The 27,134-nt window shown below is 39.4% G+C and overlaps 4 protein-coding genes across 11 annotated transcripts in view; 3 read left to right on the forward strand and 1 right to left on the reverse strand.

Annotated features, from left to right (window-relative positions):
• The first annotated feature begins 219 nt into the window (after positions 1-219).
• On the forward strand, positions 220-1,081 carry LOC108046539 (60S ribosomal protein L34). 2 transcript variants are annotated; one of them, XM_017126254.2, is made up of 3 exons: positions 220-268; positions 442-519; positions 582-1,081. In XM_017126254.2, exons 2-3 carry the CDS (start codon positions 455-457, stop codon positions 1,012-1,014), a joined length of 498 nt encoding a protein of 165 aa, XP_016981743.1. In that variant the 5' UTR covers positions 220-268; positions 442-454; the 3' UTR covers positions 1,015-1,081. The 2 variants fall into 2 exon arrangements, with proteins under 2 accessions (XP_016981743.1, XP_016981744.1); XM_017126255.2 differs by having other exon boundaries at positions 228-268; positions 439-519.
• Positions 1,082-1,599: 518 nt separating this feature from the next.
• Positions 1,600-2,091, forward strand: LOC108046545 (protein FMC1 homolog). Its single transcript, XM_017126261.1, has 2 exons — positions 1,600-1,675; positions 1,733-2,091. Exon 2 carries the CDS (start codon positions 1,734-1,736, stop codon positions 2,037-2,039), a length of 306 nt encoding a protein of 101 aa, XP_016981750.1. The 5' UTR covers positions 1,600-1,675; position 1,733; the 3' UTR covers positions 2,040-2,091.
• Positions 2,092-2,110: 19 nt separating this feature from the next.
• On the reverse strand, positions 2,111-3,600 carry LOC108046544 (odorant receptor 85f). Its single transcript, XM_017126260.1, has 4 exons — positions 2,834-3,600; positions 2,431-2,632; positions 2,220-2,375; positions 2,111-2,164 (listed from the first exon to the last, which is right to left on the reverse strand). Exons 1-4 carry the CDS (start codon positions 3,598-3,600, stop codon positions 2,111-2,113), a joined length of 1,179 nt encoding a protein of 392 aa, XP_016981749.1.
• A 3,842-nt stretch (positions 3,601-7,442) lies between these two features.
• LOC108046595 (tyrosine-protein kinase Fer) overlaps positions 7,443-27,134 on the forward strand; it is a 31,966-nt gene continuing 12,274 nt past the window's right edge. For 2 of the 7 annotated variants that reach the window (XM_044458763.1, XM_044458766.1), the window contains exons 1-3: positions 7,443-7,744; positions 9,058-9,289; positions 12,635-12,822. In XM_044458763.1, the coding sequence (XP_044314698.1) occupies positions 9,094-9,289; positions 12,635-12,822 (384 nt within the window). In that variant the 5' untranslated portion in view covers positions 7,443-7,744; positions 9,058-9,093. Of the gene's footprint in view, positions 7,745-8,467; positions 9,290-12,634; positions 12,823-27,134 lie in introns of all 7 variants that reach the window. The other 5 variants (XM_044458767.1, XM_044458768.1, XM_044458765.1 and 2 more) reach the window with 4 other exon arrangements.

The raw sequence follows: 27,134 nt of genomic DNA on the forward strand, positions 1-27,134 counted from the left end.
TGATTTTATTGGAATTCTGTAAATAAAAATGAAGTGAAAGTGGTTCTTCCTTTAAACGACAGCGTGGTTTTAATAATAGTTTATACACCTAATTAAACGGGTTACTTTAACCCCAATTATATTTAATATTAAAATCTAAGCCCCTGTTTCTCAGATTATCTGGCAAGGCGCTAGTGTTGGAAAACGCCAAACAGCTAGAAGCGCAGCCAAGTTCAAGTCGCGCGATAGCAGGGTTGCCACCTTTCTTTCTAGTTTCGTCTCTTTAGAGGTATGCACGTGTTCAATTTATAATTCCCCTGAAATTTGCCGCAATTTGCGATAAACTAATGAAAATATGACACCAAATGCAGCTAGAACTGCAAACTGATTAGTGATACACCCAACTAATAATGATTTTCCACGCTTTTGCATATGTAACCAACGAATTGCTCGGACCAGCAGCAACAACAGCAAAATGGTCCAACGTCTGACGCTGCGGAGACGCCTGTCCTACAACACACGCTCCAACAAGCGGCGCATGTAACTATTCTGCTATAATAAGACCATGAAGTGGATACATAATGAATCCCCCCGATTTTCAGTGTTCGCACTCCCGGTGGCCGCCTGGTGTACCAGTATGTGAAGAAGAACAAGACCGTGCCCCGTTGCGGCCAGTGCAAGGAGAAGCTCAAGGGAATCACCCCCTCCCGTCCCAGCGAGCGCCCCAGGATGTCGAAGCGCCTGAAGACCGTGTCCAGGACCTACGGAGGAGTCCTGTGCCACAGCTGCCTGCGCGAGCGCATCGTGCGCGCCTTCCTCATTGAGGAGCAGAAGATCGTCAAGGCCCTGAAGAGCCAGCGCGAGGCCCTGGTCAAGCCGGTGAAGGCCCCCAAGGCCAAGCCCGATCCCAAGAAGAAGCCAGTCGGCAAGGGCACCAAGGCCGGAGCCGGCAAGGTCACCAAGGCCGGAGCGGGCAAGGGAGCCGCCGGCAAGAAGCCCGGCCAGAAGCCAGCCGCCGGAAAGCCCAGGAAGTGAACTTCCCAAGCTAACAGCTCGGTTAACTGCTAAATAACTTTTAAAATAAACTGTTTTTCCAACCGGATTTGGTGTTTGCTACTATTGGTTTTCTAAATGGATTTATGTTAGATTTGTTATTGGATTTTTAGAGGATTTTACGTTTGATTTCTTATTGGATTTGTAGTTTTTGTTTCATTTTTTTCCGTAAGCAACTTAATTTCTAAGAAAGATTTCTGTTTAGTTGCCTTTTAAAATTCAAACAAGGTTTTAAAGAATTTTTGAATTGCTCTTTTTGTCGGAATTTTGTGTTTAGTTTTAGTGGAAATGAATTCAAAAGTATTCATTTATTTAAGATGGATAATTCTATTTATTTAAATCTACAATTTATAAATATTGAAACAAATTTGTATTTGCAATTTCAGAGCTTTTTCTAGCAAATAATATTCGTATTGTGAAACTTTCCGAAATCTTGCAGTTATGGATTATAACCAATTTTATTCAGTGGTAGCTATTACATTATTTAAAACTAAAATAAATTGTTATTTCCAGCTAGTTTTTACCAAAAAACAAATGTCGAGGGATCACTGTATTTTTTTTTTATGTTTACTTTGTGACTAGGTGGCAACCCCACGGAAAACAGCTGTGCGACAGAAACACTTTGAATTTTCTTGAGCATCACGTAAGTTTGCTGATTGTTTGGTTTTTCCTTAAACTACAGTGGTTATTGCTTGCTCAGAATGTCAGGAACTAAGGTGCTGCGCTCCCTGCTGCACGAGCTGCGCCAGGCGGCTCCAAATGGCTGCATCAAGGACTCGCTGGCCGCGCGTTATGTCCTAGCGCAATACAAGAAGTTCGCCACCACAGAACAGCAGTTTTGTAAGGCTCGGAACGAGGCGACTTTCCTGGGACAGACCTACTTAACCTACCTGTCCAGCCAGCGCAAGTACTTGGAGATCTACAAGGAGTATCACGGGAGGGGAGAGCGATCCGTGAGGGACACCGCAGACTTGGTCGGCTTCAAGCTGCCCTCGGATCCCAAGTGATCTGGTTTATGTTGTCTAGTGTAGTGCGATTAAAGCGGCTAATGTAGCAAAATCACTGCTCTTATTGCATTCTACTGAATCATCTGCCTAAGCATGGTAATAACGCGGTAAGTCACGCTCATCAGCTGAAGGGGATCAAGGAATATATATCATGTCGAATCAGTATCGTCAATATCTCACCTGTTTGAAGGTATCCAGCGAAATGGGAAGGTAACCCATGGCATTCAATTCCACGGGCTGCTGTGCCCGTATTATAATTATCAACAGGTACTTTTTGTAGGCTATAGAGGCATTGTGGAAATCATGATTGTACACGGCATGGGCCACCTGGGCACTCTGCAAAGGATCAAAGTTAATGGGCTTAAACTTGAAACTCCAAGGGTAAACCCACCAAATCCAGGACTTGCTGACCGTAGTAGCAAACCAAATACACCTGCGCCACTGAAGTGCCGATGAAAAACACATAGGTAAAGCCCTCCAAAGTTGCGCCCTGAATCAGTGTGTAAACCGCCACAGTGCAAAGAACCGAAGCGGTAGTGAGCAGGCTCAATAGCAGCGATCCACCAAAGATCTCATTTAGCTCGTTCTGCAGCCTGTCGCAGAAAAGGAGCAATAATAAGTATAAAGAAAAGATACATTTAGATGAAAAGGTACATACATGAAGTACAACTTTTAAATTGTCCTTTCAAAATTGCATTATTATAACATATATTATGTTTTGCTCTTAACGACAAAACTATGTGAAGACTTTTTGGTCAATATATAGGTGTATATTATGTACAAACTTCACTCACTTGACTAGGACCACCTGCTTGTCCACGATGCGCGCCAGGAACTTACGATCCTTTTCATCGTGATCCACACTGGGCTGATAGTCCTCCAACGCATGAATAATGCCCCTGAAGTGAATAATAATTTGCACCTGGAAGTAGAGCAGCCAGGTATCCGCGCCAATGTTTGAGATGACCATCTGGGTGCTGTGCAGCCACTCCAAGCCATAGATCCCCACGTATATCCAAACCGAATGTTTTTGAGGATCAAATTCAAAGTAGGGATAGCAGTGCATATAAGTAAAGCCGCGGTTTGTGAAATACGATATTAACGATGTAATAAATGGTCCGACGACAACCATACTCGACGAGCCAATGTAAACGGTCACCAGGTAGACAAATGATTTGGACCAATAGTGGTCATTCACCTGGTGATAGAGCCTATCCAGCGTGGTTTTGGGGTAAAGGTCCGCCAGTTTGGAGTTCAAGCTTTGGATGGCACGTCGCTGCAAGGCGGTGGCGTACTTGGTGTCCGAGTTGATGATATAGGTGACCAGGGTGGCATAGCGCATGATCAGCGAGACATTGTCAATGGTATTGGCCTCAACCATCCGAAATATCATGAATCCCACGCAGACGCTGTGGCTGGCGAGGCAAAGGAAGCGATATAGTCGCATTAAGATCCTCCGGGATCGGGTCTTCGGAACACCTAACATGTCGTATCCCATCAGTCCAACCACAAAACTGGGCAATCGGGCGAAGTCCTCGTAGCTATACTGTACTGGTTCCATTTCGAAGGTGTTATGTTGCTAGTTTTGCTCAGTGAAGTGGTTTTTATAGGGACTGGATCCTGTGAGAGGGGTTTGCGGTTTGACAGCATGTGAAACCTTTGAGAGTAAGGTTTACGTGCCTGTGGACAATTAGGCAAGGCGTTAGGTGCCTAAATAATTAATATTCAACATCCTTTATTAATAAAGCCTTTTAAATTTTAAGAAAGAAACAAACGTTATATGTCCTTCCCTGAATATTCCTGAAACTATTATTTTAATTAACTAACAGAAACATGTTTTAGGAATATTTTGTATGCTTAATTAGGTAATTTTCAATTGGTACTTATTAATTACTTTTTTTAAAGCATTTTACTGCTTGGCAAAATACAGATAATAACGAGAACTCATGAAATAAAATTAACATTAATTAAGCTCAATTCAGAAATGCGCAGAATCAAGTTGAAATAAGCAAGGCCAATCGAGTTATAACTTTTTTTTGATCATGAGTATATTAACTTTTATATGGGCTTTACAGTTCAGATACATACTTATTTTATATATTCCATTCGCCCTTGGTAACTATTTTCAAGGTCTGTAAGTACGGGAATTCCTTGCGGTTTCACACCTTGGCCAACCTCAAAGTTTTTCTTTAAAGTTTACTTTAAAATAGAGATGTAAATGACCAACTAGAATACATACTTTAATGAACCACGCTTTCTCAGGTTTTAATTGTTTTATTTAGACCCAAATTAAATTAGATTTCAGTTAAGAGAACTTGAGCAGCCAGTTTCTGTGCTCATTCCCGCACTTGTCCATAAAAATATGTACGCATAATAATGCTGTTTGACTGGGAGAAGCAACCGCTTTGGTCACTGCCTGCACTTAATAATTTCCATAAATGAGCTCCTCAGTTTTCTTGGGCGTGTTTACCGTTTCTTTGTTGCTGTACTTGTGCGATGCACTTGCATTGGTTATTGCTTTTGTTGTTGACATAAATGAAATTCTTGCACACAGCAACAAATTGGCATGGGAGTCGTCCGCTCAATAGGTTCTATCCGACTTCTGACTTCTGTCTGGAATGCTAAGCAGCAAGGCGGCAAGGAGGTGTCTGGTGGCCACTGACATTGCAGCAACCTTTCAGGCGAAAGGTGTTACCCTCAGATACAAAATGGTTGGCAGACAACTCAGGTATCAGCATCCCAAGTAGCTGTGTCTCTAAAAATACTAATCCATTTAAATCTATTATTTTAATTATTTTCAACTTAGAGATTCATTACAAAATGTATTGTTAGGTGTTCAGTTTTGGATGTATTCTTGATAAATAACTCAGATGAACAACATTTGATTTATAATATTGTTTTATTCTTATTCTTATAAACAAATAGAAGTTACAAGATATACATATTGACCTTTTATTAGATGTCAATTAGTAGATATAGTAGAGATTAGATGCACCGAGATAGAGATTAGCTGATTGTTAGGTGTTTCTATAAGCTCAAAGTGACTTAATAAATTATTACCAGATATGAGCATATTTAAGTCAAGTATTATTTTTAGTTTTAATAATAGTTTATGGGTTTAATGTAAGCCCATGAATCCATCTTTGAGTGTTGCTCTCAGATTTAAGATACTCTCAGCCCAGATTTCCATTGCTCAATGAATTTCTATTTGTTTTGTTTTGATTTTGTTGCTTTATTTATGTTTAACCTATGGAAAAACCCTTAATTTATTGCAGTCACATTGTTGCACAATTTCCAAGTCGGTCATCTATTGTTTGTCGAGTTCCTATTAACGAACCATTCTGGCTCAGCAAGCTATATAAACTCATTCATATACATATATACGAGTTCAGGCCCATGTTGAACTTCTCTCATCAATTTTACTGTCTTACTGAGCATATGTAATTTATTCATTAGTTTCAATTGGCTGCCAACTGTTGCCTCCCATGTTCTTCTGTTCTTCGAAAGCAACTAAAACCGATGCCCTATATCCACCAAGAATTGCACTTGCAAAAGAAACTCAAACATTAATGGGACATTCGAAGAGATTTATGTGAGGCAACTATGCATCACAAAACACGATGTCTGCTTAAATTAGCAGCAGATATTTAGGCCGCCTCTCTACTTATAGTTGTTCCAATTATTCGAGTTGGATGAGGGACCTGTGGGATATGGGCAAATAAAGCAAATCATGTCCAGTTCAGGGAGGACACAGGAAGGAAGGTGCCTGGTGTCGGCATCGCCGTCTCACTAAATACTTTATGAGGCTGAGGCGCCTTTGTAAATCTTCTTTTTTTCCGTCTGGCTCCAACCAAAATAAACACAGCAGACCGGACCCGGGAAACGAATCCGTACCCGGTGCATAGACAACGGCAAACACCCTAAACCCAGAAGAAAACACACAGTGAAAAACAACAACGGGAGATGAATGGCTGGCGGAACAAAGAGCACGCCGAGAGTCAGAAATGGGCAACAGGCTGGCTAAGAGACGTCTGGCCTGGTGTAAAAAAAAAAGGTGGTAAGAGGTGGCGCGCCATTTGCCCGGCAATCAAGTCAGTGGTCAGGGGTTTTGTCCTCCAGCGCGGCAGCATTAATCGGCATAAAGTACAATAACTCACACCCCACCAAGTTCCGATGCGATTTCAATATGCATTATTCAGTCAGGAGTTGGGGAGGTGGATAACAGAGTGGATTGCTGACACTCTAAAAAATATTATAAATTTCAAAAGCATAACCACTGGAATACAGAAATCCCTATCTCTACCTATAAAAGAATTTATAGAGTAAATGGGTGGTATATTTCTTCTATTATTCTTGCTTTAGTAGAAATTTATTCAACATTTAGTTTTGAAATCAGAACATTTTTGAACACGAAATGCATTTGATATTTATTTCTCTGTGCATTGAACTTAAGCGACTGACAGTGCAGGACTTTTCAAACAGTGTTTGCATTATGCGCAGTACAGGACCCATCGAAGACCACAAGGACAACAAAGACCAGGAGCAGCAGGAGCGGTCGAGTTGCTGCGCTTTTCACTTTCCCATTTATTAATGAATTTATTGGCCCGCCTGCGTTTGATGCGTAAATGCATTTTCACATTTATCGTGAAACTGACAGGCAATGAAAGGGGGAATATTAAATGGAGATGGCAATGGGTTTTGGTTGCGGGGGTGATTGGAGGAGGACGAGTCAAGGGTAGATCTAGGCATAACATTTATCATAGCTTTTGTTTTGGTTACATTTCAGCTGCTTCCGTTTCCAAAGCGACCGAGTGGGTGGGCGGCCGAGTGGGTGTCTCTATATCCTGGCAGCTGTCGCACGAAAGGCCCGAACCTGTGTAATTAATAGTGCGGAAATTTGGTAATTCTCCGATTACAACAGTCATGGATGTCTAGCAGAATGATGCTCCTTTACAAATTTCAAAGAAGATAGAAAGGAAAACTTACAGAAAGGGAAATAGCAGGGAGAACATTTCATTCTTAAACATTTTTGTAAGTCGCTTTCTTTCTTCTTATATAACAATTTAAATTAATTTATAAAAGTTTTAAAAATGTAAATAGTTTATTTGGCTTTAGGTAAAGTCAAAATGCGGCATACTACTATTACATTTTTCCTGATACTAAAAGTAATGGATTTATCTTTTACGAAAAAAAGGTCAAAATGACAAAAGTCAACAAAAATAACAGAACCTACTATTAAACCTTGCACCCCAAGAGAATGTTTGCTGGGTTGCCTGCAACCGGTTCTCCTGCCTTTCCTCTCACTCTCTCTCTTCGGTTCTCAGCTTCTCTGTTTTCTCGCCGCACTCGCATTGCTCATTCGCCGCATTCGTATTGCTCATTCGCCGCATGGGTCGAGTGCTTGGATGTTCGGTTTTATGCCGGCGCTCAGTTCCCGCTGAACATTCGAGGCGAACGGTTCGCTGCGTTGGGCTTGGTTTTAATATTTCCCGATTCGATCCGATATTCTTGGCTGTGGTGCTCCATTCGCGATTCTCGAGTCACAAGTCGTGGCCATGTGAAGTGCAGGCATCTCGATAGGCCTCCGAAATTCAAATTCGTCGTCGCTGATAAAAGCCTTTGACTATATTTAAATATGATTGTGCCAAAAACTGTGCTCTGATTACGCAAATTGCAAGTGAATCTAATTGCAAAGAAATTCTGCGGTAAATTGTGGTTCCCTCTAAAACAAAAATAAATAATCCATTCCGTGATCACCTCTGAAATTGTTATTTACATTTTTAATTTATATAACGGTGGAGTTGCTACTACTCTCCTCGCCGTTGTTGCTGTTGTTGTTGTTGTCGTTCTGGTTCTGGTGGCTGGGGATGCTCCCCTAGTTGCTGCCTAACCCGTTTATGTTTTACTCGACTTGGCCAACTGCACACGCACATACAGACAATGCATCAAGTTGTTGTTCTGCCGCATCCATGTGTAGACTGAAAGAAATTAGGATATTAATTTGAAAAACATGGTCAATATTGTCGCAGATAAATGTCTAAACTGGCTATTATTATAGCGAAAACATATGTATAAAGCTGGAAATCTTTTTGATCTTAATTAAATTGAAAAATATTTAATTTATTTTTGCCAACTCAGTTCGAAGTTCGAATTTGTTTCGAACGCAAACAAAACTAGAAATGATCTTGTTATCAACTTTATAAACTAAACTGATTTCATATCAGGCTGCTCTTTCTTCTTGTGTAACTTTGAGATACACGTACTTGCCGCACACACCTTCTGCCGCTGTGTTTCCTTATTGACTTCGCCCCTGCCTCCTGCCCCGCCCCCTCCCTCGGGGCAATGTTTATTTTTGTTTGCTCGCCCAACAAGCGGGAAAAACAAGTTTTTTCTTTGAATCCAAAACAACAAAACAACAACCACACCAGTACAGCAGCAGGAGCAGCAACTTCGCCGCAGCTCTTGGCTCGCTTTGCTTTGGAAAATACTTGGGGAAAAGTTCAAGTGAAGACAACTGTTGCATTCAAAATACATTCAAAATATAAAAAAGGAAATACACATGGATGTCCGTGTGTGCAAGTGTCGGTTTGGGTGAGAGCGGAAAATGCGTTAATTAGCGGATAAAAAGTATATGCCAGTGACTCGAATTAAGTCGTTAATCAAAAGCCGCGACGGGGATCGTATTGTGTGTAATTAGCAAATGTCGTGACATATGCAGGCAAAGCGGAAAAAACCAAGAAATGTCAACGCATGTGAAAGTTTATTTTGGAAAAAAATGTTCAAAAAAAAAGTGTGTGACATAAATAATTAATTTTAGTGAGGCGATAAAGAGCAACGCCAGCGAAACCCCCACGAAAATTGCCATGCAACAAGTGTTCGCCACATGTCCGCTGTGTTTTTTCTTGTGTTTTCTTGTGCAATTCCCCTGACTGCAGTCCGCTCTCCCCGAATATGGCCGCCCTTTACGTCCGATAACAACCGTACTGAATCACTTCCATATCGTATATATATCTCGCAGAGAGCCGCAACCTAAATAGGTGGTATCGAGTCCAAGATGGGCTTCTCCTCGGCCCTGCAAAGTCGGGCCGCCCACGAGGCGCTGATCGTCCGCCAGGATGCCGAGCTCCGGCTGATGGAGACCATGAAGAGATCCATCCAGATGAAGGCCAAGTGCGACAAGGAATACGCAATCAGCCTGACAGCCGTGGCCCAGCAGGGTCTCAAAATCGATCGGGCTGATGAAATGCAAGGTAAGACTCGCTATCGAAGCCGATAAGATTGGCCAGTTAATTATTTGGTCAATGATACCTACTGAAGTGCACTGGCCTTTTGCCAATATCTTTCGATTTTGAACTCTTTTATTTAAAATTCTACTAGATAAATTACCAGCTTTTTTCTAAAAGTGATTTGATATTCTCAAACTTGTGCCTGCTAAAAGCGCCCAGTAGTCTGAAATTCTTTCGGGGTACTTCCCAATTTTTCTGGTTTTTTATCTTCGTTTTTTTTTTATTTATTATTTATTTAAATTTCCACGAAATTTGTGTGCCAGCTTAAAAGTCATTATAGCTTTTTAAATTGCGTTGTAAGCAATGGATTTCGAAATTTAAAATTGTTTTAAACTGCATTCATGGAATTTGGTCTGATAGAAGTTGTTGCTTTAGTCTTTAGGCAGTCTCAATCTGAACATATATTATTTATTATGAATTATGTCTTACTAGTAAGAGATAGTAGATTTTAATTATTTCTAAATTTGATCTTAATTTTTATACCAATGATATCTGCGGTTCGACTGATATTATTTATTTTATTTAGTAGTGTATTTTTATTGACAAAAAGATAATCCTTTAAATAGGTAAAATCAAGTAAATATCAAATAATTTGAGTTAAAAGTCTCTTCCACACAAAATGTTTAAAAAAGTTCTTAGATACCCTAATACTATTTTCTAGACATATGTTCAAAGAACTACAATTTTTTGATTTATGGACCAAGTAATGCAGTGGGATTCTCGAACTCAATTGACCTTCGGGCATTAGTCACCACATTTGCTGGGTGGCCAGTGTGGTCACAGCATCCACCAGCGTATCTCACATTAGTCAGGGTAAATGTCCGGCAGTTATAACTAAAAGGCCAGTGTCGATAAGCTGGTGGATGGATGGTACGATGGCACTGCGAGGCGTCAATAAGATGGGATAAATCTTATCGCAAGGGTAGAGAATTAAATGCCAGCCAAATCTGCAGCCCTTCCTGAACTTTTTTCGGTGTGAATTTGGCAGTCTGCAAAGGAAAACTGGGCAGTGGCAAATCGCGTGACTTGATCGCATTGCCAAGTGAATAATACGCGTTAGGTCTTATTTCAAACGACTCGAGATAATCGCCAGACAAGCTAATCGTTTTCAACTACCGTGCTCTGGGTGGCATTCGCATCGCCATCCGGCGGCCAGGACTCTTGGCCAATTGGCCTGGCCAGAGCTCCGGAGTGGAGCTCATCAAAGTGTCGACAAAGTGCAGCTGTCTTGCTCCCCTAGAACACATTAAATTGCTATAATTTGCAGGCGGTGTCAGTGTTTTTGCTTTACGCTCGGAAAATGTTTTCGTTGCTGTTTACATGGCCAAACAAACGTTTCCGCTGAATGCGAATGCACGCACACAGCCAGTGCACAAAAGCGTAGCCAAATGATTTAGTTCGGCCATTTGATATAGCCCGAATATACATATGTATATGTATATCTCCAGTTCCACCGGCTGATTTACCTCTCACCTTGACCATGAACTTGAATCCCTCGATTTGACTGCAGCCAAACGGAGTTTGGAGTCTAAACTTAAGACTTTGCAGCTTAGCGAAGCGCAAACGGTTTGGCCAAAAAGAAACGTGGGTATTATGTTTCCGACTTGCTCAGCAAAATACTTTTCCAAAATCTGGACAACGTATTTGCGTCATTTTAAAGCAAATCGGGCTTAAGAAAAGTGATTCATTGCTTTCGATTGCACTTTTACCCAACTGTTGAGCGGATATTACTCCAATGAGTCATAGTCTGGGTAAATTGTGGATTAGCTGCGGTTTTACGGCCATTAAGACTGTGTCTAATTAAGATATAGTCTATCTGTATAATGGGGACTAAAAATGGAGATGTTAGTTGTTGCTATCACTTAAATAAAGTTGAAAAACATTATAATTTGTTGAATAATATTTACTAAAACCCATCTCTAGATAAAGGGCTTTTGGAGAATTATTTATCGCGAACATTATGTAACTTTTAAGAAGACCAGTATATAAACATATCAACAAAGAAAATATTTTTTAAAGTTTTTGTAAAGCGAATATATGACAAGAATTCGCAGATAAAATAATGATGAATTGCAATTTACTCGGCTTTTAATTTCAGAAATAAAAAATCAAGTTTATATATTTCTTGGAATAATAGTTTTTATCATACAACAGCCATTTGAATGTCAATTCAGAAAATATATGTATAATCATCGTTTCACATTTTTATACCCTTGCAGAGGGTATTATAATTTTGGTCAAAAGTGTGCAACGCAGTGAAGGAGACATCTCCGACCCTATAAAGTATATATATTCTTGATCAGGATCACCTCCTGAGTTGATATAGCCATGTCCGTCTGTCCGTCTGTCCGTCTGTCCGTCTGTCCGTCTGTCTGTCCGTCTGTCTGTTTCTACGCGAACTAGTCTTTCAGTTTTAAAGATATCGAGTTGAAACTTTGCACACACCCTTCTTTCCTTTGCACGCAGTATATAAGTCGGAACGGCCGGGATCGGCCGACTATATCCTATAGCTGCCATATAACTGATTGATCGGAAATGCCATAACTCTGCTGTTTGTTAAGTTAGGAAGTTGGGACTTTCTATGGGTTTTATATTTGGCCAATCAATCCGACGTACCAAATTTCATAAGGATCGGCCGACTATATCTTATAGCTGCCATATAACTGATTGATCGGAAATGCCATAACTTTGGTGTTTGTAAAGTTAGGAAGTTGGGATTTTCTATGGGTTTTACATTTGGCCAATTAATCCGACCTACCAAATTTCATAAGGATCGGCCGACTATATCTTATAGCTGCCATATAACTGATTGATCGGAAATGCCATAACTTTGGTGTTTGTTAAGTTAGGAAGTTGGGATTTTCTATGGGTTTTATTTTTGCCTAATCAATCCGACATATCAAATTTCATAAGGATCGGCCGACTATATTCTATAGCTGCCATATAACTGAACGATTGGAAATGCCATAACTTTGGTGTTTTTAAAGTTAGGAAGTTGGGATTTTTTATGAGAATTAAGAAGGCATTATATGAATGATTTTGGAGAATATAATTTGCAGAATATTCTGCAAGGGTATTTCAACTTCGGCTCCGCCCGAAGTTAGCTTTCCTTTCTTGTCTATATATATTTTTGCTTCTTAAGTTTGACAAGCAATAAAATATATATGTAGGATAAAATTGTAAACGCAAAATAAACAAACAATTCTTTCCTGGAAAATATATTTTTTATGGGGATATGTATAATTATTACAAAAGTGTGATAAGCAAGTGCTTTTGTACTAAAGAGCGCTATCTTGTTGATTTTTGCAGGCAGCCTAATTACGAAATCCTGGCGGTCCTACTTGGATGAGCTGGACCAGCAGGCCAAACAGTTCAAGTTCAACGCCGAGCAGCTGGAAGTCGTCTGCGATAAGTTGAGCCATCTTTCACAGGATAAGCGAAAGGCCCGAAAAGCCTACCAGGAGGAGCATGCCAAGATCGCAGCACGCCTGAATCATGTGAGTGTCCCAGCCAACACCTTAAATACCCATAACACATCCAAACACCCGACGCGCCCAGTTCACAAAGCATATGAATTAATAAGAGACAGGGCACTGAGAAAAATGGGGGTTTCGACACTCAAACATTGGTAGAAAATAAATCCAAACAAAGTTAGTATGTGGATTTTGGTATCTAACTAGATATTATAACTTAGAAGTTGGTATTTTGATATCTACCTATATATTTATCCAGATGAATAGTATCATTTCTTCAGGTGTTCATTCATTTATGATTTCCATTGAAGAGTCAACAGCAATAACAATCATTTTGAACTCGGAGCTCCGCCCACAGCCATCTTTTGTTGGCTGGCCATTGTTCGATATTCCTATATATTAAGTATTTGTATAATCAAAATAAATATTAAGTATTTGTGCGGAAAAGAAGAAACGACTTGGGGCTCATTTAAGCGGCTTAAGAGTCTTGTAAACACTCGCCAAAAAAGAAGCAGAACGGCGATTGGCTTTGTGGGCCCAGTCGATGTACTAAATCAATAGAAGTGTTTATTTATGAGCCGTGTCGTGCGGCAACAAGTTTATTAACCCAGCGGGCAGAATATTAGAACTGCGGAAAAAAACAGCACGAGCATGAAGAAGGGTCAACAAATTGCGAATATTCACGGGTGCTGACAGCAAATTAGCATTTCGACAGTCACAAAAGAACGCAGTCCAGTACGGGAAAGGTGGCCTATGAAAAATGATTATTTTTTTTCTGGCCACATGCGACATGTTGCAAAACGGACAGATGGCCACTGCCAAAATGGCTGACGATGACCCAAAAAAAAATGTTTTGTTTCATGATTTTGGCATAGAATTCGGCTGCCTCTCGGCTACTGTTTTATATCTTCCTGCGGCCTTTGTCAAGTCTAAACAAAAGTATCGTTTGCCATTGCATCGCTTGCTAGCTTACTTTAGTATTATTTATTTATTTATCAAGATACCCATCTATTTTTGTGGCAAACAAGACTTTTTGCGCCGCAGTTTCGCTGGTGCAAAACAAAATTTAATGGTCGGCGAGAATGCCAATCAAAATTTCAGCGAATCGTCGATGATTTCTTCACGTCGTTTAACAATGTCTAATGTCTGTACTTGATTTTTAGCACCCAAAAATACAATTCATTCAAATTGTATATCCGTTTTTATATAACAAAGGCGAGAAAGTCAAGGGAAATACAAAAAAGTATTTAGTTAGTAAACAGATTTATAATTTCTTCTGGGTTTAATAAACCAAAACATCCTTTTGAAATTGTTAATATTTGTCTGTGCAGTTTAAAGTTTTATGTGCTTGCTAAAAATATTCGCAAGCTTTTTAAGGATTTATTGGTCCCTTCGGCTTCACCATCAGTTGTTTGTAATCAAACAGTAAACTTTGGCAGCACACAAATAAGTAAAAAAGTCTTAAAACTGGCAACAACACATGCTCCAAACTTGCGCCAATCTCAACTCAATTGACAACAATTTAGCGAAATAGCAATAAAAATTACAAAGCATGCAGACAGCAGCAAAAAGCGAGTCAAAATTCTGGGTAAAGACCCCAAGTGGAAGATGGCCTTTGGCTGCGACTCCAGTTTGGTCCCCTCGATTCTCCTCGTCTGGTTCTAGGTCTCCATCGTCTTTGGCTTTTCTTTATTGGACTTTGACTTTGTAATATTTGCGCAATGGATTGGACAGAGCAGACCGGCAGCAAAAACAGCAGCAAAAACCTGAGTTATAGGCGAACTCATCGAGGAATTGTTGCTGTGTTGTTGATTTAATAAGTGTCTGGAAATGGGTCGACGAGTCGGTTGATGGCGGAATCGGTTCTATATGGTGTTGATGGATGGAATTGCAATATAGTGTTGATGGATTGGCATTAGATTATTATTATTGGGAGCAGGCAAACAGTCCAGTCGCTTAAGATTGAGGGAAATTGATTAAGACAATGACGTTAAGTTGTCCAGCCTTGGAAAGTATTTCAGACATTTCTTTATGAATAATGACAGTTGCTTATCCAATTACCTTTTTAATTAACTAGAGTGCAGGCTGGTTTTATTGAATTTTTAATAATCAATGATTTATAGAATAGATTATTTGTTAATGTTTTGAACACATGTTGACATTAAAAGTTTATGCAACTATACTAATAGCAAACCTATTAATTTTATCATTGTTTTTCCAATAGCAGTGTAAATTTGTTCAAAATGTATTCACTCATTAACATGTTCATATACTAGAATTTTCAGACTTTACAAATATTCCCCTTGAAATAATTAATTTATAGGCAGACGCCATTAGTTCTCTACAACATTTACTATTTGTAAGCCATTAAGTCATTAAGTTCTTATTCTTGTAGTTAAGATTGCAAATTTGTAGTACTTTCAGTTCCAGGAAAAGCACATTTAACTTATCATTTCTTTATTGGCTAACGTAGTTTGTAGGCAAACTAAAGAATAAGTCAAATTTAATGAGGCTTAAAGCCGAAGTTCAAGAAACTAAATCAGTTATTCCCAACTGTCATCGAAATATTTATCAAAACATTTTGGCCAACTGTGAGTTTGGTTATTAATTGAAAACACTTAAGGGCGCCGCCCTCCACTTTCGGCTAATGGATATGGAATTGGTTTTAATGTATCTTTGTATCTGCTGGCCTGTCAAATGTGCTGCACACGCCCCGCAAAAACGCATTAGGTCTGAGCTTCCGGGTGGGTTTTCCACCGCTTTTCCGCACACATGCCAGCCTTGCTGGGGCTTCACAAATTCCTATTCTATTGATAAACCGCAAAAGGCATGCCAAAATGCCCAGCCAGAGGAGATACATTTCCATCGGCTGGCATTGAAAATACTGCGGCGAATCGCACTCGTATTAATTACAATAAGTTCAATTCAAGTATCTTTATGGCAGCCAAACACGACGTCAAGCAGAACAACAACAGTCGCTCGTCTGTGTTTTCGTCTCTGGTCTCTGGCATTCCAGATAAGCCGATAAGATATGACTTTATAGACGAGGGGAGCAAACAAGTGGGTGAGTGCAGTGGCCACATCAAATGTATCTATCGACTACACATGGCCCGAGTTGGGAGCACTTGAAGATACTTAACGAACGGCATGCAAAAGCCGGCGCTTGATTGAAATTCCCCATTAAACTCGGTAGGTTGGGTAATGTTATTCGATAGACGGCGCCAGAGTTCTTTTTTTAACCAGCCCCCTACGACATGTTTTTCTACTTCACCCCAAAACAGGCGTCCTTTCACTGGAGTCAATTGGCTCCACACACAAAAGCCTTTGGACAAGCCATTTAATTGAGCTGCATTGACCTGTGCCCGGAGTTCTCAAGTGTCTGCAAAGTTTTCCCCCATGCATAATTGCCGCACGCACGTACACCCCCAGAGAAAGGTTAAAAAAATAGGGGGGTTGAAAGGGAGGTACACTTTAAAAATATAAGACTGACTTACAATAGGTCTAATGGCAACAATGAAATTACATATTTTGTGTAAGAATTTAAAAAAAATACTCTTTAGAACTCATTCGGAATAAAAACTATATCACTTTTTATGTCTCATCCAAACCCGATAATTTAATAACGTGATTCTTTTATCTCCACGTGAAGTTGAGTATAAATTTGACAGAGAAAGGTTAAAAAATGGGGGGGTTGAAGGGGAGATACACCGAAAATATAAATGACTGACTTAAAATAAGTCTAATGGCAACAATAAAATTAAACATTTTGTGAAAGAATTTAAAAAACTACTCCTTAGAACTCACACGGAATAAAAACAGTATCACTTTTTACGTCTCATACAATCCCCATTATATTAATAAAGTGATTCTTTTTTCTCCCAGTGCCTTCGAGTATAAATTAGACTGAATTAAGTTAATGCAAAACTAAAGTTGGGAACTGACTTTCGGCAATCCCAGGCAACTAAAACAATGCGATACGCTTGGGCTATCTTGTGACAGCTCTGGGAAACAGCTTTGCACCACATGATAGATGGAGACCAAAATCCGAGCCAAGTACAGGGTCGCAAATGCGTTTCGTATATTACCATTACCATTTCTGGGCATAAATTCTCGATGTCTTGATCCCTAAATGCTATGCACATAGAATGACAAAACAACTTAACTGCGTGGGGGTTATACAATATTTTTGGGGCTGGAAAAGGGAAGTGAACAAGGGGAAGCTGCAAAAGTTTCTTGACATTGCGACAAAAGCTGCACAAATTGCAGGCAGGCCGACAAGACACACATGCTGTCGCTTGACGGGGACAACTTGTAGATACTTTTGTATCTGTTTATCTGCTAGTCACTGCCATAAGTCGTGCGGCCAGTAAGCCCAGTGATTTCCAAACTTGTGTGCAGCTGCGAACTCTCAAACTCGGCGGAACTGCACGCAGCATAAAAATTAGAGCTGATATTTGTTGACAACAAACATGGGGCAAAGTTTGTTTTCCGTTCGCAACAAGGGGGCGGCATTGGATAACGATTACTTTTCGGGGGTAACTCCATGGAGTTGTTAAAAAGCAAACTTGTGGTCGCCGGACGACGTCGTGGCGTGCGACTGGCGTCAAACGCCCGGGGTTGGTTTTCCCAACTCCCCCAGTCGAAACATTTAGGGGGGTTGCTAGCATAATTGCCACATAATGGCCCCAACTGCGGCGCCACTTCGATTTGCCCCGTCCAGTTCCGCCTGCACTCTGCTGACTCATCTGCCGCCCCATCTTTCCACCGCGTTGCAACTTTCGTTTTTGGATAACGTCTAAAGCGTCTGTTTGCGGAACTATTAACCAACCATCCATCCGCATCGACATTGTCTGCGCGACATAAATGCACTGGCAAAACAGGGCATCATTTGGGGTCGTTTTCCCTAAATCAGATGTATCTTTAGATTCAAAATCACTTGAAAAAGTTTATAGGCGTATCCAAACATAAGTAAACTGTTCCTGTTAAATAATAATAAAATTTTAAATATGTTCTTTAGTTTAAAATGTCATAAAATGTCCCCAAAATATTGCCATCATTTAGAAATTTAATAATACAATTTGAAATATTTTATTTATTTTAAAATGTCATAAAATGTACCCAAAATATTGCCAACATATAGAAATATATTAATACAATTTGAAATATTTTATTTATTTTAAAATGTCATAAAATGTCCCAAAAATATTGCCAACACATAGAAATTTATTAATTTAAGAACGTTGACAAATTGTTGGTTTTATATTCATAATTCACGTATCGAACCGCATTAAATTATTTCTTTGGAATTTGACACAGTCTTATTATACGAAATGATAATGGTATCTGATTCCGATGCGACAGGATCAGAGTAATCTTCCCAATATATCTTCAAAAATATTTTCTCTGAGTGTAAGCTAAAAACGTGTTTGCCAAACTCAAAGTCTCGACGGCCCTGATGATGATTACTTCCGCCAAACAGTGACATTTTCCACGTGGCAAGGCATTTCTCTCGCTTAATGCAATCGGGCATTCGACTGGGGAAATCTGTCTGCAAGTCTTTGTCTGCCCAAAATATAAAAAACCCGTTTCGATTAGACACATCGGAAATAAAGCTGAATGCTTCAGCGGAAATATTTCGTTAAAGGTTATAACCTTGAAATTCGATGACACCTATAAATTTTCCACCGCATAGATAAAGCGTTTTTAAATAGTTCTTAGTTTCCATTAGTTCGTTTAAATCTCAACATTATATGTAAATTGTTCTCTCTCTCGTTTTTCATTTTCTGATTTATTTGCCTCGTTATTGGATTTCGCCTTAATTCATTCCCTTTTAATTCGCTTTTTTGCTGTCGAAAATATCATCAATTATGTTTGTTGATTCTGTGAGCCTGTTGGATTCGCGGCTTATGTAGTTTTCTTGTTTATGGGAGAAGGTGCGGTATCATTTCAGTCTGCTGTTGTTGTTTTTCTCCATTGTTTTTCCTAGGGAGGGTCGCCCCTGCGTCTGGCACAATCATCGCCCACGCCTTCATTTGATCTGAACATCAGCAGCACCAGCAGCCAAATTGTTTACTTATGAACGAAACGCCGAAAAAAACATGTTTATTTATAAACAAAAATATCTTGTGTGCTAAATGACGACAAATTATAGCTATTTCATTGCTGCTAATTTTCTGAAGAAATGAATATACACATTTGCAAGGGAATTACACCTGTATGCCCCTTTGAATAAAAACCCTGCACGTGCCTTTTTTAATTTCGGGAAGTCCGATGTGGGGGCAAATTGAGTTAAGCCTGTAGGACAACCGCAAAAATGGGTATAATAAAGGGAAAAGTTGTGCAACTGAGGGTGGTTTCGGTTTGAGTGACAGCAGGACATTCTGCAATGTCAAGGATCAGGGCTGACGGGCCAAGTGAATGGCAGCCAGACAGGACATCAGCCGGGATGAGTTCCGTTCCGGACGTCACTGCGTCCACACGCAGAGTCCTGCTGGAAATTCTAATAGAGCCCAAAAATGTCAACAAGCTACAGTGGCCTATCTGAAAAAGGGAAAAGGGAGGAAAATGGAAATTTGCATTTTGCGTCAAATGACAAAATACGTGAATTATTATGCAGACATGCTCTGGTTTTAAGTTTGAGAACGTTGGTGTATGATCTTTCCAGAATTTCGCTTTTAATTCCCCGACAAGGCAATTACTTTTTATCTTAATAGATCTTAGTATTCGATTTAGCACAACAACAGTGGTGTCGTATAGACATTCTTCCAAACTGTTTCTGAATTTAGAATATTTGTCTATGTTTTTCAGACAAAAATTAAAATTAAAATTGACAGACTCCACGTTTTTCAGGCTGTTAAAATAATATTTTATTGTATTTAATTTAACACTTAAAAGTTACAGAAATGTATCTTTGAAAAAAGCTTTTTAAAATATTAATGTCTGATACATTTACATCTTCACAAAGTTAAAGTAATATTTTATTTAATTTTATTTAACACTTAACAGTTACAGCAATGTCTCTTTGAAAAAAGCTTTTTAATATATTATATTATTAATATTATTATAAGATGTCTGTTACACTTACATTTCCTCAAAGTTAAAGTAACCATATTCTCATAATTTAATTAAAAATTACCCATCCTAGTCATCCTGTCTATCTGTGGCTCCCCAACTACTGTACTCCTGGCCAGTTGTTACATCCTCCCACTCCCGCAGTCTGCGGGCAATTTGTTTCAGCCCCAAAAAGCGCAGCCAAGTGCCAACGAATTTGGCCCGTGTCATGTGGTCGAAGGCCCATGTCCATGGTTACTTGGCTACATGGTTACAGCCTGGCCCTTAACTCGTTGGCTTTGGTTAGCGTTAGCGCTAGCGTCCCAGACTAATGGCCACATTTGCTCCGATGCACAAAAAGCCAAATTTTCATTTATGGATGTGTGTGGTGGATGCATTGAAAATCACTTTTCGGCAGAGATTCAAGTCGCTGAACCGATTTTGATTAAACTAATGGTGGCCATAAATCAATGCCACACCAATGCCGAATGGCGCAAACTTTAATCAAATTTAATGCTGGTGGCACCCGAAAATCTAACAATTAAATTGGCGCGGCCGTAATTGTGGGCATTTTATGCCGCATAGGCAGACTACTACCACTTCCCAAATGGGTAAAGTTATGCAGGAAAGGAAGGGGGTTTGTCTGCGAAGTCTGGCTCCGGAGTCCTGGGCTCTGATAATGGCAACGAAGCCGCCATTAACAGAACGCATTATTGTTCGTAATTTTCTGTCAAACTGTGTGTTGGGCCAAAGCAATTTTGCGGAACGGTCTGTCGGCGCAATCAACGAAACTCCAGTCGACGCGACACGCCCCCAGAAAAGTCGTTGGCATTTTCCTCGGAATCGCATTCAGATTTTTTAACGTTCCTTTGGATGTGATGTGGGGATCCTCCCCAGTCGGTACAAACAATCCTCCCCAGTCGCTAATTTGCAGTGCCTTGGAAATATATTTTTTTTCTTTCGATTTTTACGATGCCGGGAGCAACCAAGATGTTGACGTTGCCGTTGGCGTTTTGCTCTCGCCTTGCACATTGCTCATACGCAGCGTTGGCTCCCCCGAAATAAGAATGTTGGGAAAATAGTGGAAAATTGAAATTCAAAGAGAGATAAACGCTGACTATGGAAAGTGTGGGGGAGAGGGGTGTGGGGGCTCTGTGTTGACTGTGTCTGCGTTAATTCGGTTTTGCTAATTTGGAATGGCGCCAAATTGAAAATAAAAACTTTGAAAGCTTGAAAAAATACCCCTGATGGCCAGATACAGTAAGCAATCGATAATACGGCTAATTGAAATGTCTTTACCACGAAATTGGGGGTAGTAAAAAGGTGATTAATAGGCAGAGAGGGCTGTAAGCTATTTTATGATGAATTAATGGCTTACTAATTAAAGAACTATTTTGCTTTAATGTACTCAAATTCTTTTTCTAGATGATAAATTGTCTACTTTTAACCTGTTTTTTTAATGAAAAATAAAAGAATAAAAATGAAAAACTTAATGACTTTTGCTATTAATAATATAACAACTCACAAAAAAACAACCAAATTCTAAATTATAATCTTTTATGATATGTCTTTTAATAAAAAACATATGAGAATGTTAATATATACAAGATATTTGTATCTTATATATATATTATATTTTATAAGCTATACCAGCTAGTAAATCATACAAATTTTAGCTACATTTTAAATGTTTTGTTTGATCAACATAAAAAAATGCTTTTCAGGTCTTTTGCCTTTTCTTTTAACTTTCTGTCATTCGGAAAATTTTATTGTTTCGCTTCGCGCAAAAGTGAAATTTATGTTCTCAGTTGGGGCTAATTTATGTTGCACAAAACTGTTGCCAGCTAAATAAATAATATTGCTTGCCGTCAAATATAGGAAATTACGTAGCCGCCGCGTGTGCCGCCAAAAATGATATTTTCGTTAAAGTGCAATGGGGAAGGCGACAGCTGCAGCCAGAAAATTAATACGCTGGCAATTGTGTTTGATTTTCTCAAACAGGCAAGCGAAAATAATGAATTCGTTAAGAGATTTTATAGGCTGCCTACAACTAAAAATAAAAATGGCGCAGTGCAGCCATGACTCAAAATGGCATACCCGAATTCTGCACTGGCGAATCGAGAGTCTAAAGCCGCTGGGTGGGGCACTTTCATCAGCCGCCACTGGAAGCCGCAAAAGTGTGGGCATAGGTCATGTGCTAAGACCCTGGCAAATCAATCGATTCGCTTTCGAAAAATTCACCTTCAAAACATTGGGGCACGGGTGAACAAAAGGACAGCGAAATTGTTTTGTTTTTGCACTCATTAAAATGTACTTGAACAACCAGCCAAGTGTTGACGTTCTAGTGATCGAAAGAGGAAAAGGGCTGGAAACCCCACACGGGTCGAAGGTCACTAAAAATGCAACGAACAGTGAGAAGAACAGCCAAGCGAAAACTGCATTGATGGCAAATCATAATGAACCCAGTGGGGTTACCCAAAAATTCCCATTTTAAATGCAATTGGGGTCATTGGAGCACCACACACATAATGTAATGTGTTAATTGATGAATGTGCTAATTCACAAATTGAAAGTGCGAAAGTTACGTGAGGCCAAATTGTGATGAAACATGAGAAATGAGTCAACAGAAGCGCTCAAAAAAAGTGGAACGGAAAGCGCATAAAAGAAAGAAGACCTAGTAATTGAAGCTCTTTAAAAGTTTCAAAGAATATCACAAGAATCTAATAAATTGTTTACAAATTAAATGGTATATAGTTTAATTGTTGGTTAACTAACTAAAAAGGAATGTACCATAAAGTATTTTATAATTTTATATTTTGTCTTTAAGCCATTACAATTAAACCAGTACTACTAAACTTTTCAAATGATATTCATGATATACAACTCTTTAAATATTTGGTATGCAATTATTATTTATGCCATATTATCAATATATTCAGTCATTTGTAAACCAGCCCTCGGAACAGCCCTGATCCATATTAATACATTTTTTTGATCTTTGCGCCGCACCTCTTTAATTATTTGTCTTGCGATTACTTTGGTAATTAAAATGGACTTAATGGTGTACGACAAAATAGAAAAAGAGGAGGCCAAGCCAAGTGAAACACCAATATGACATTGAACTCTGGCCGCGGTACTCGACCGCTTTGAGCTCTTTTGGCCCACCCTCCCCAAATTGGTCAAGGCGAGTGTTTTGAACTGGAGGGGAAAAATCGAAAGACACAAAATAGTGACAAAGTGCCACTAGAAACCGAAGGGGCCACACACAACGAGGCGATTATTTATGGCCCAAAAGAGACAAAAAGCGGCTGGTGTCAATGGCCAACAATGGCCACCAGTGAAGCAGGGAAACGTGCCAAAAACTGAGGCAGTAATAACAGTAGTATTGCCTGCTAATTTTTTGGTAAGGTCACCAGAAATGGGTTTTTTTTCTGATCTGGAAAAGAGGGGTTTGCGCCACATTTTGTTCACTTGCAAAGTGATGTTGATTGTCAGCTGAACTTGTTTCGCTTGCGGATTTACCATGCGCCACATCCGCATCCGTGTCAGCAGCGTCAGCGTGTCGGGACGAGCAGAAAGTGGAGCAGAAAACCTGAAAAACACAACCTGGTACTCTCATAAAAAATAAACTAAAGAAACAAGAAAAAAAGAGCCAACAAACAAACCGCGAGAAAACCAAAAAAAGAAGTCCGGCGTGTGTTTATTTCTGGTTCTCGACGTGCATCTCTCGTCGCGTTTCGCATTGGCAAATACTTAATTGTGGAGATTTGGAGTCAATTATTGCGAAAGAGAAATTCTTAAGCGAAAACTTTCGAGCGTGAAAGTCGACTTTGTCTAATTTGCACTGGAAAGCCGCCAAGTCGACTTGATCCGGCATCTGATTATGATTTGCCGTGCATTTTGGCATTGCATTAACATTAATACGAGCAAAATTGCCCGCTAAATGGAAACACGCCCACAGACCAACAAGCCTTTGCACTGAAAAAAATGATGCGATTTTAACTAATTTCCAAATGGAACGAATTATTAAAAACACGAATTCTTAAGAAATTATATCTCTGTAATTTATTCAAATATAATGTTTACCTCTTTCAAAAGCTAAAATTGTTTAAACAAAACTTGGCAATAAAATTCAAAAGCAAGTAAAAAGAGTTTATACATCACGTTAAACACGTTAGATATTAGAGTTCCCCATGACGAAATTCATTGGAAATGGCTAAACATATATTTTTTTGTGTGCACGCAATCCCAATGGCAATCTCGTAATTGCCATCTAAATGAAACCAATTGCAAAAGCAAAGACAAATCAGTGTATCAATGGGAGCTTTCGTCTGAGCGGCTCCTAATTGGCAATTTACGTAATGAGGCTTTGATTATCAGGTAATTACCACGAGAAGTAGAGCAGTATGCAAGAAAGCCTGATGATGACGTTAAAGCAATAGAAATACTATATAGGCGATTAACTTAAGCAGGCAATTCTATATCTGTATTCTCGATGAACCGGATAATGCGCACTTGCCTCGAAAAGATTCTCTCCACTTAGCTGATTGAAAAGAATTCATTTTAAAGTTGATCGCCCTCGCTCCAACTGGTACGAGAAATGCCAAAAAACAATAACGAAGCTGGCCAAAAAATAAAAAGACGAGAAAAGGAAGAGAACAGATCTAACAAGGCCATAAACAATTAAAAGAAGTGACAGACTATGTATGACAATAAATACTAGAAACATCAGCAGCAACGACGTCAAGCTCACGTAGTTCATTCCGCTGTGATTTTTATCTCGTGTGTGAATTTTGTTTTGCCCAGTTCTCCACCAAGTTTTCCAGACTCGCTTTTGCCAATCTCTTTCCGCGAATTCAAGGGGGGAATGTTGATCCCCGGCAAATAAAGAAGGTGGCGCTTGTTTTGTTTGAACTTTCCATATATATAACATATATATAACATAGGTATGGTTGGATAAAGATATTATGGCCATTCCCCAGTTTGGTCTTGACCAATTTGGCTAATGGTACGAGCTCAGAACTTACGCTTATTGAATACTAATTTGTTTACTTGGCTTAGTGACAGTGGATCGTTTAATAGCTAACACTGAAAATCAACTGTTATATTTGGGATCCCAAGAAGCCCATCAATCCATGGCTTAAGTCGCGGCTTGCACCGATTCTAATTGGCGGTGCGGCCTAGCCAGGCGCAATAAAAATTAAGTTGCCGACTCGAAGAACGGAGCGGGTTAAAAAGGTTTTCTAACACGCCAACAGGCAACGAACTGTCTGCTAACCCTTTTTATATTTATTTTTTTTTTTTGCCTGGCCTTTATCTCATTATAATCTACGCGCATGTGCGGCACATTCGTATCTTTTCAGTCAATTTCAAGTACCCTCTGCCCTCAGATGCAGGCCGAGGAGATTCGAGCCGGGTTGAACAAACAGCCAGCAGCGGCAGCTGTGCACTGTGAAAAAATTGGGGAAATGCAACAAATAATCATAATTAGATCTCAGCTCCTGGTGGTAACAATTACTTAACGTAAAAGGAGAAATAATCGTTATGTTAAACTTTCTTTTTTAAAGAACTTCTTCGATTTTCACTATTGTAAGATAAGAATTACATAAATTAATCAAAATAAAAGTATCAAAGAACGGTTATTTATGATCCTTGGTTAAAACACATTTTACAGTCTGCAATTCAATTTTTAGAAGTTTTCTTTTGCGAAACTGCTATAAAGAAACTCACCAATCGAAACATAATACAACTAAAATAACACTTTAACGAATTCGTAAAATACTTTGTTATTCGTTTTTGCTTTCTTATATTACCAAATATAATCAATAGATTGGTTTTTCTCAGTGCACCATAAGAAACAGGGGACGGGAAAGGGGGAAGAGTCAACGGCAAACAAGCGCAGACAACGTTTGTCGGTCAAAATCAAAATCAGCCCCAGCCTTTGTTCCTTTAATTCCGAGAATCGTGGACCAGTTATGAAACAAGTCTGCAACATGCACACCACACAAGCAGAGGAGAGGGAAGAGGGGCAAGGGGAGAGGGGGGAGCTGCAGGCAGTGAGCGACGCGACGCGACGGAGCAGAGAAAACAATACAGAACCCAACCCGAGGGCTAAAAACGTATTGGGCCCGAATCTGGACTTCAGCTGGGACTTCAGCCCGGGGAAAGGGAATGGAGATTGGGGATGGGGGATCGGGGAAGGGGAATGAGGTAAGGGGGATTGGGGATGGGGACCCAACTTCGTCTCGTTAGCTGCGCCTGCGCAATGGCCGAGGAAACTGCTTTATGGATCGAAGAGCGAGTCGGGGCTTTTGTACCTGCCACTTGGCTGCGGGCAGCGCTGCAACTGCAACTTAATTTCTTGGTCGGCGTTGCAAGTACTTCATCATGTTTGGGGGAGCAGTAAAAATAAATTAACAAATGCCAGTCGGCCATTCACCACCACCACTTCCCCACTGGTCTAGCTGGCCCAATGTGCGACGTAATAACTTGGCCAAAAGGAGAGCCGTGCGAACCGAGTGTGCTCCCTTGACATCAAAAGCGCAGCTGGGCCTGCTGTGGATCAAGTTCAGGCTTTGGTTTCGATTCAAAGGGGAAAGCTGGAAAGCTCGTAAATTGGTAGGGAAGCTGGGATCGATTGTGCTTTGATCCTACAAGGGAAATACTCAAGGAACTTATTTTAAAATATAAAAAATCAACTTGCAATAGTTGGAATACAAATTATTATTTATTTAGATTCAATTGGAATTTATTTTATATTTAACATATACATTTTATAGTTTTCTCAAAGGAGAACCACTTTTCTCTTGTCAGTAACAGTTCAAAATAACAAGAAAGGAAGCATACCTCTTCAAACCAATTTGTATATGTACTAAGTGCTGAAATCGTAAAAAAGTACTTTTGACTACAGTGACAAACTTAATTATTGGCACAGCAAGCATGTTAAACTTTGAGGCTATTTTTCTTCTTATAATATGCTGATATAAAAATAAAACAAAATATTTTTAGATAGCATCATTAATTTTATGTTAAATACAAGTGACTTCATTAATTTATCTTTTATAAATAATTTATTAAAAATAAAAAACCAAAGAATGGACCAAATTTGCCTGAACAAAATTATTGGCACACTTGGGTTTTAATTAACTATTTTGTTAAAACTTTATCGATTTGGCCACTTTTTTTAATTATCACATTTGCCTCTATAATCTTAATGGAATAATAATTAATTTTATTGCTAAAATTGTTTTAGTGCCTTAAAATAAAGGAAAAGTTGTTTGACTTTA

The sequence above is a fragment of the Drosophila rhopaloa genome, unplaced genomic scaffold, assembly GCF_018152115.1.
Source record: "Drosophila rhopaloa isolate 14029-0021.01 unplaced genomic scaffold, ASM1815211v1 contig_167, whole genome shotgun sequence".
NCBI classification, from domain to species: domain Eukaryota; kingdom Metazoa; phylum Arthropoda; class Insecta; order Diptera; family Drosophilidae; genus Drosophila; species Drosophila rhopaloa.

What these genes read in the sequence shown, in the direction of transcription:
- LOC108046539 (XM_017126254.2), top strand. Translation starts at nt 455, where the DNA reads ATGGTCCAACGTCTGACGCTGCGGAGACGCCTGTCCTACAACACACGC. An exon ending in CGCTCCAACAAGCGGCGCAT is followed by an intron (nt 520 to 581) that starts GTAACTATTCTG and finishes CCCGATTTTCAG; the next exon opens with TGTTCGCACTCCCGGTGGCC.
- LOC108046545 (XM_017126261.1), top strand. Translation starts at nt 1,734, where the DNA reads ATGTCAGGAACTAAGGTGCTGCGCTCCCTGCTGCACGAGCTGCGCCAG.
- LOC108046544 (XM_017126260.1), bottom strand. Translation starts at nt 3,600, where the DNA reads ATGGAACCAGTACAGTATAGCTACGAGGACTTCGCCCGATTGCCCAGT. An exon ending in GTCAGCAAGTCCTGGATTTG is followed by an intron (nt 2,376 to 2,430) that starts GTGGGTTTACCC and finishes GATCCTTTGCAG; the next exon opens with AGTGCCCAGGTGGCCCATGC. An exon ending in CGCTGGATACCTTCAAACAG is followed by an intron (nt 2,165 to 2,219) that starts GTGAGATATTGA and finishes GATCCCCTTCAG; the next exon opens with CTGATGAGCGTGACTTACCG.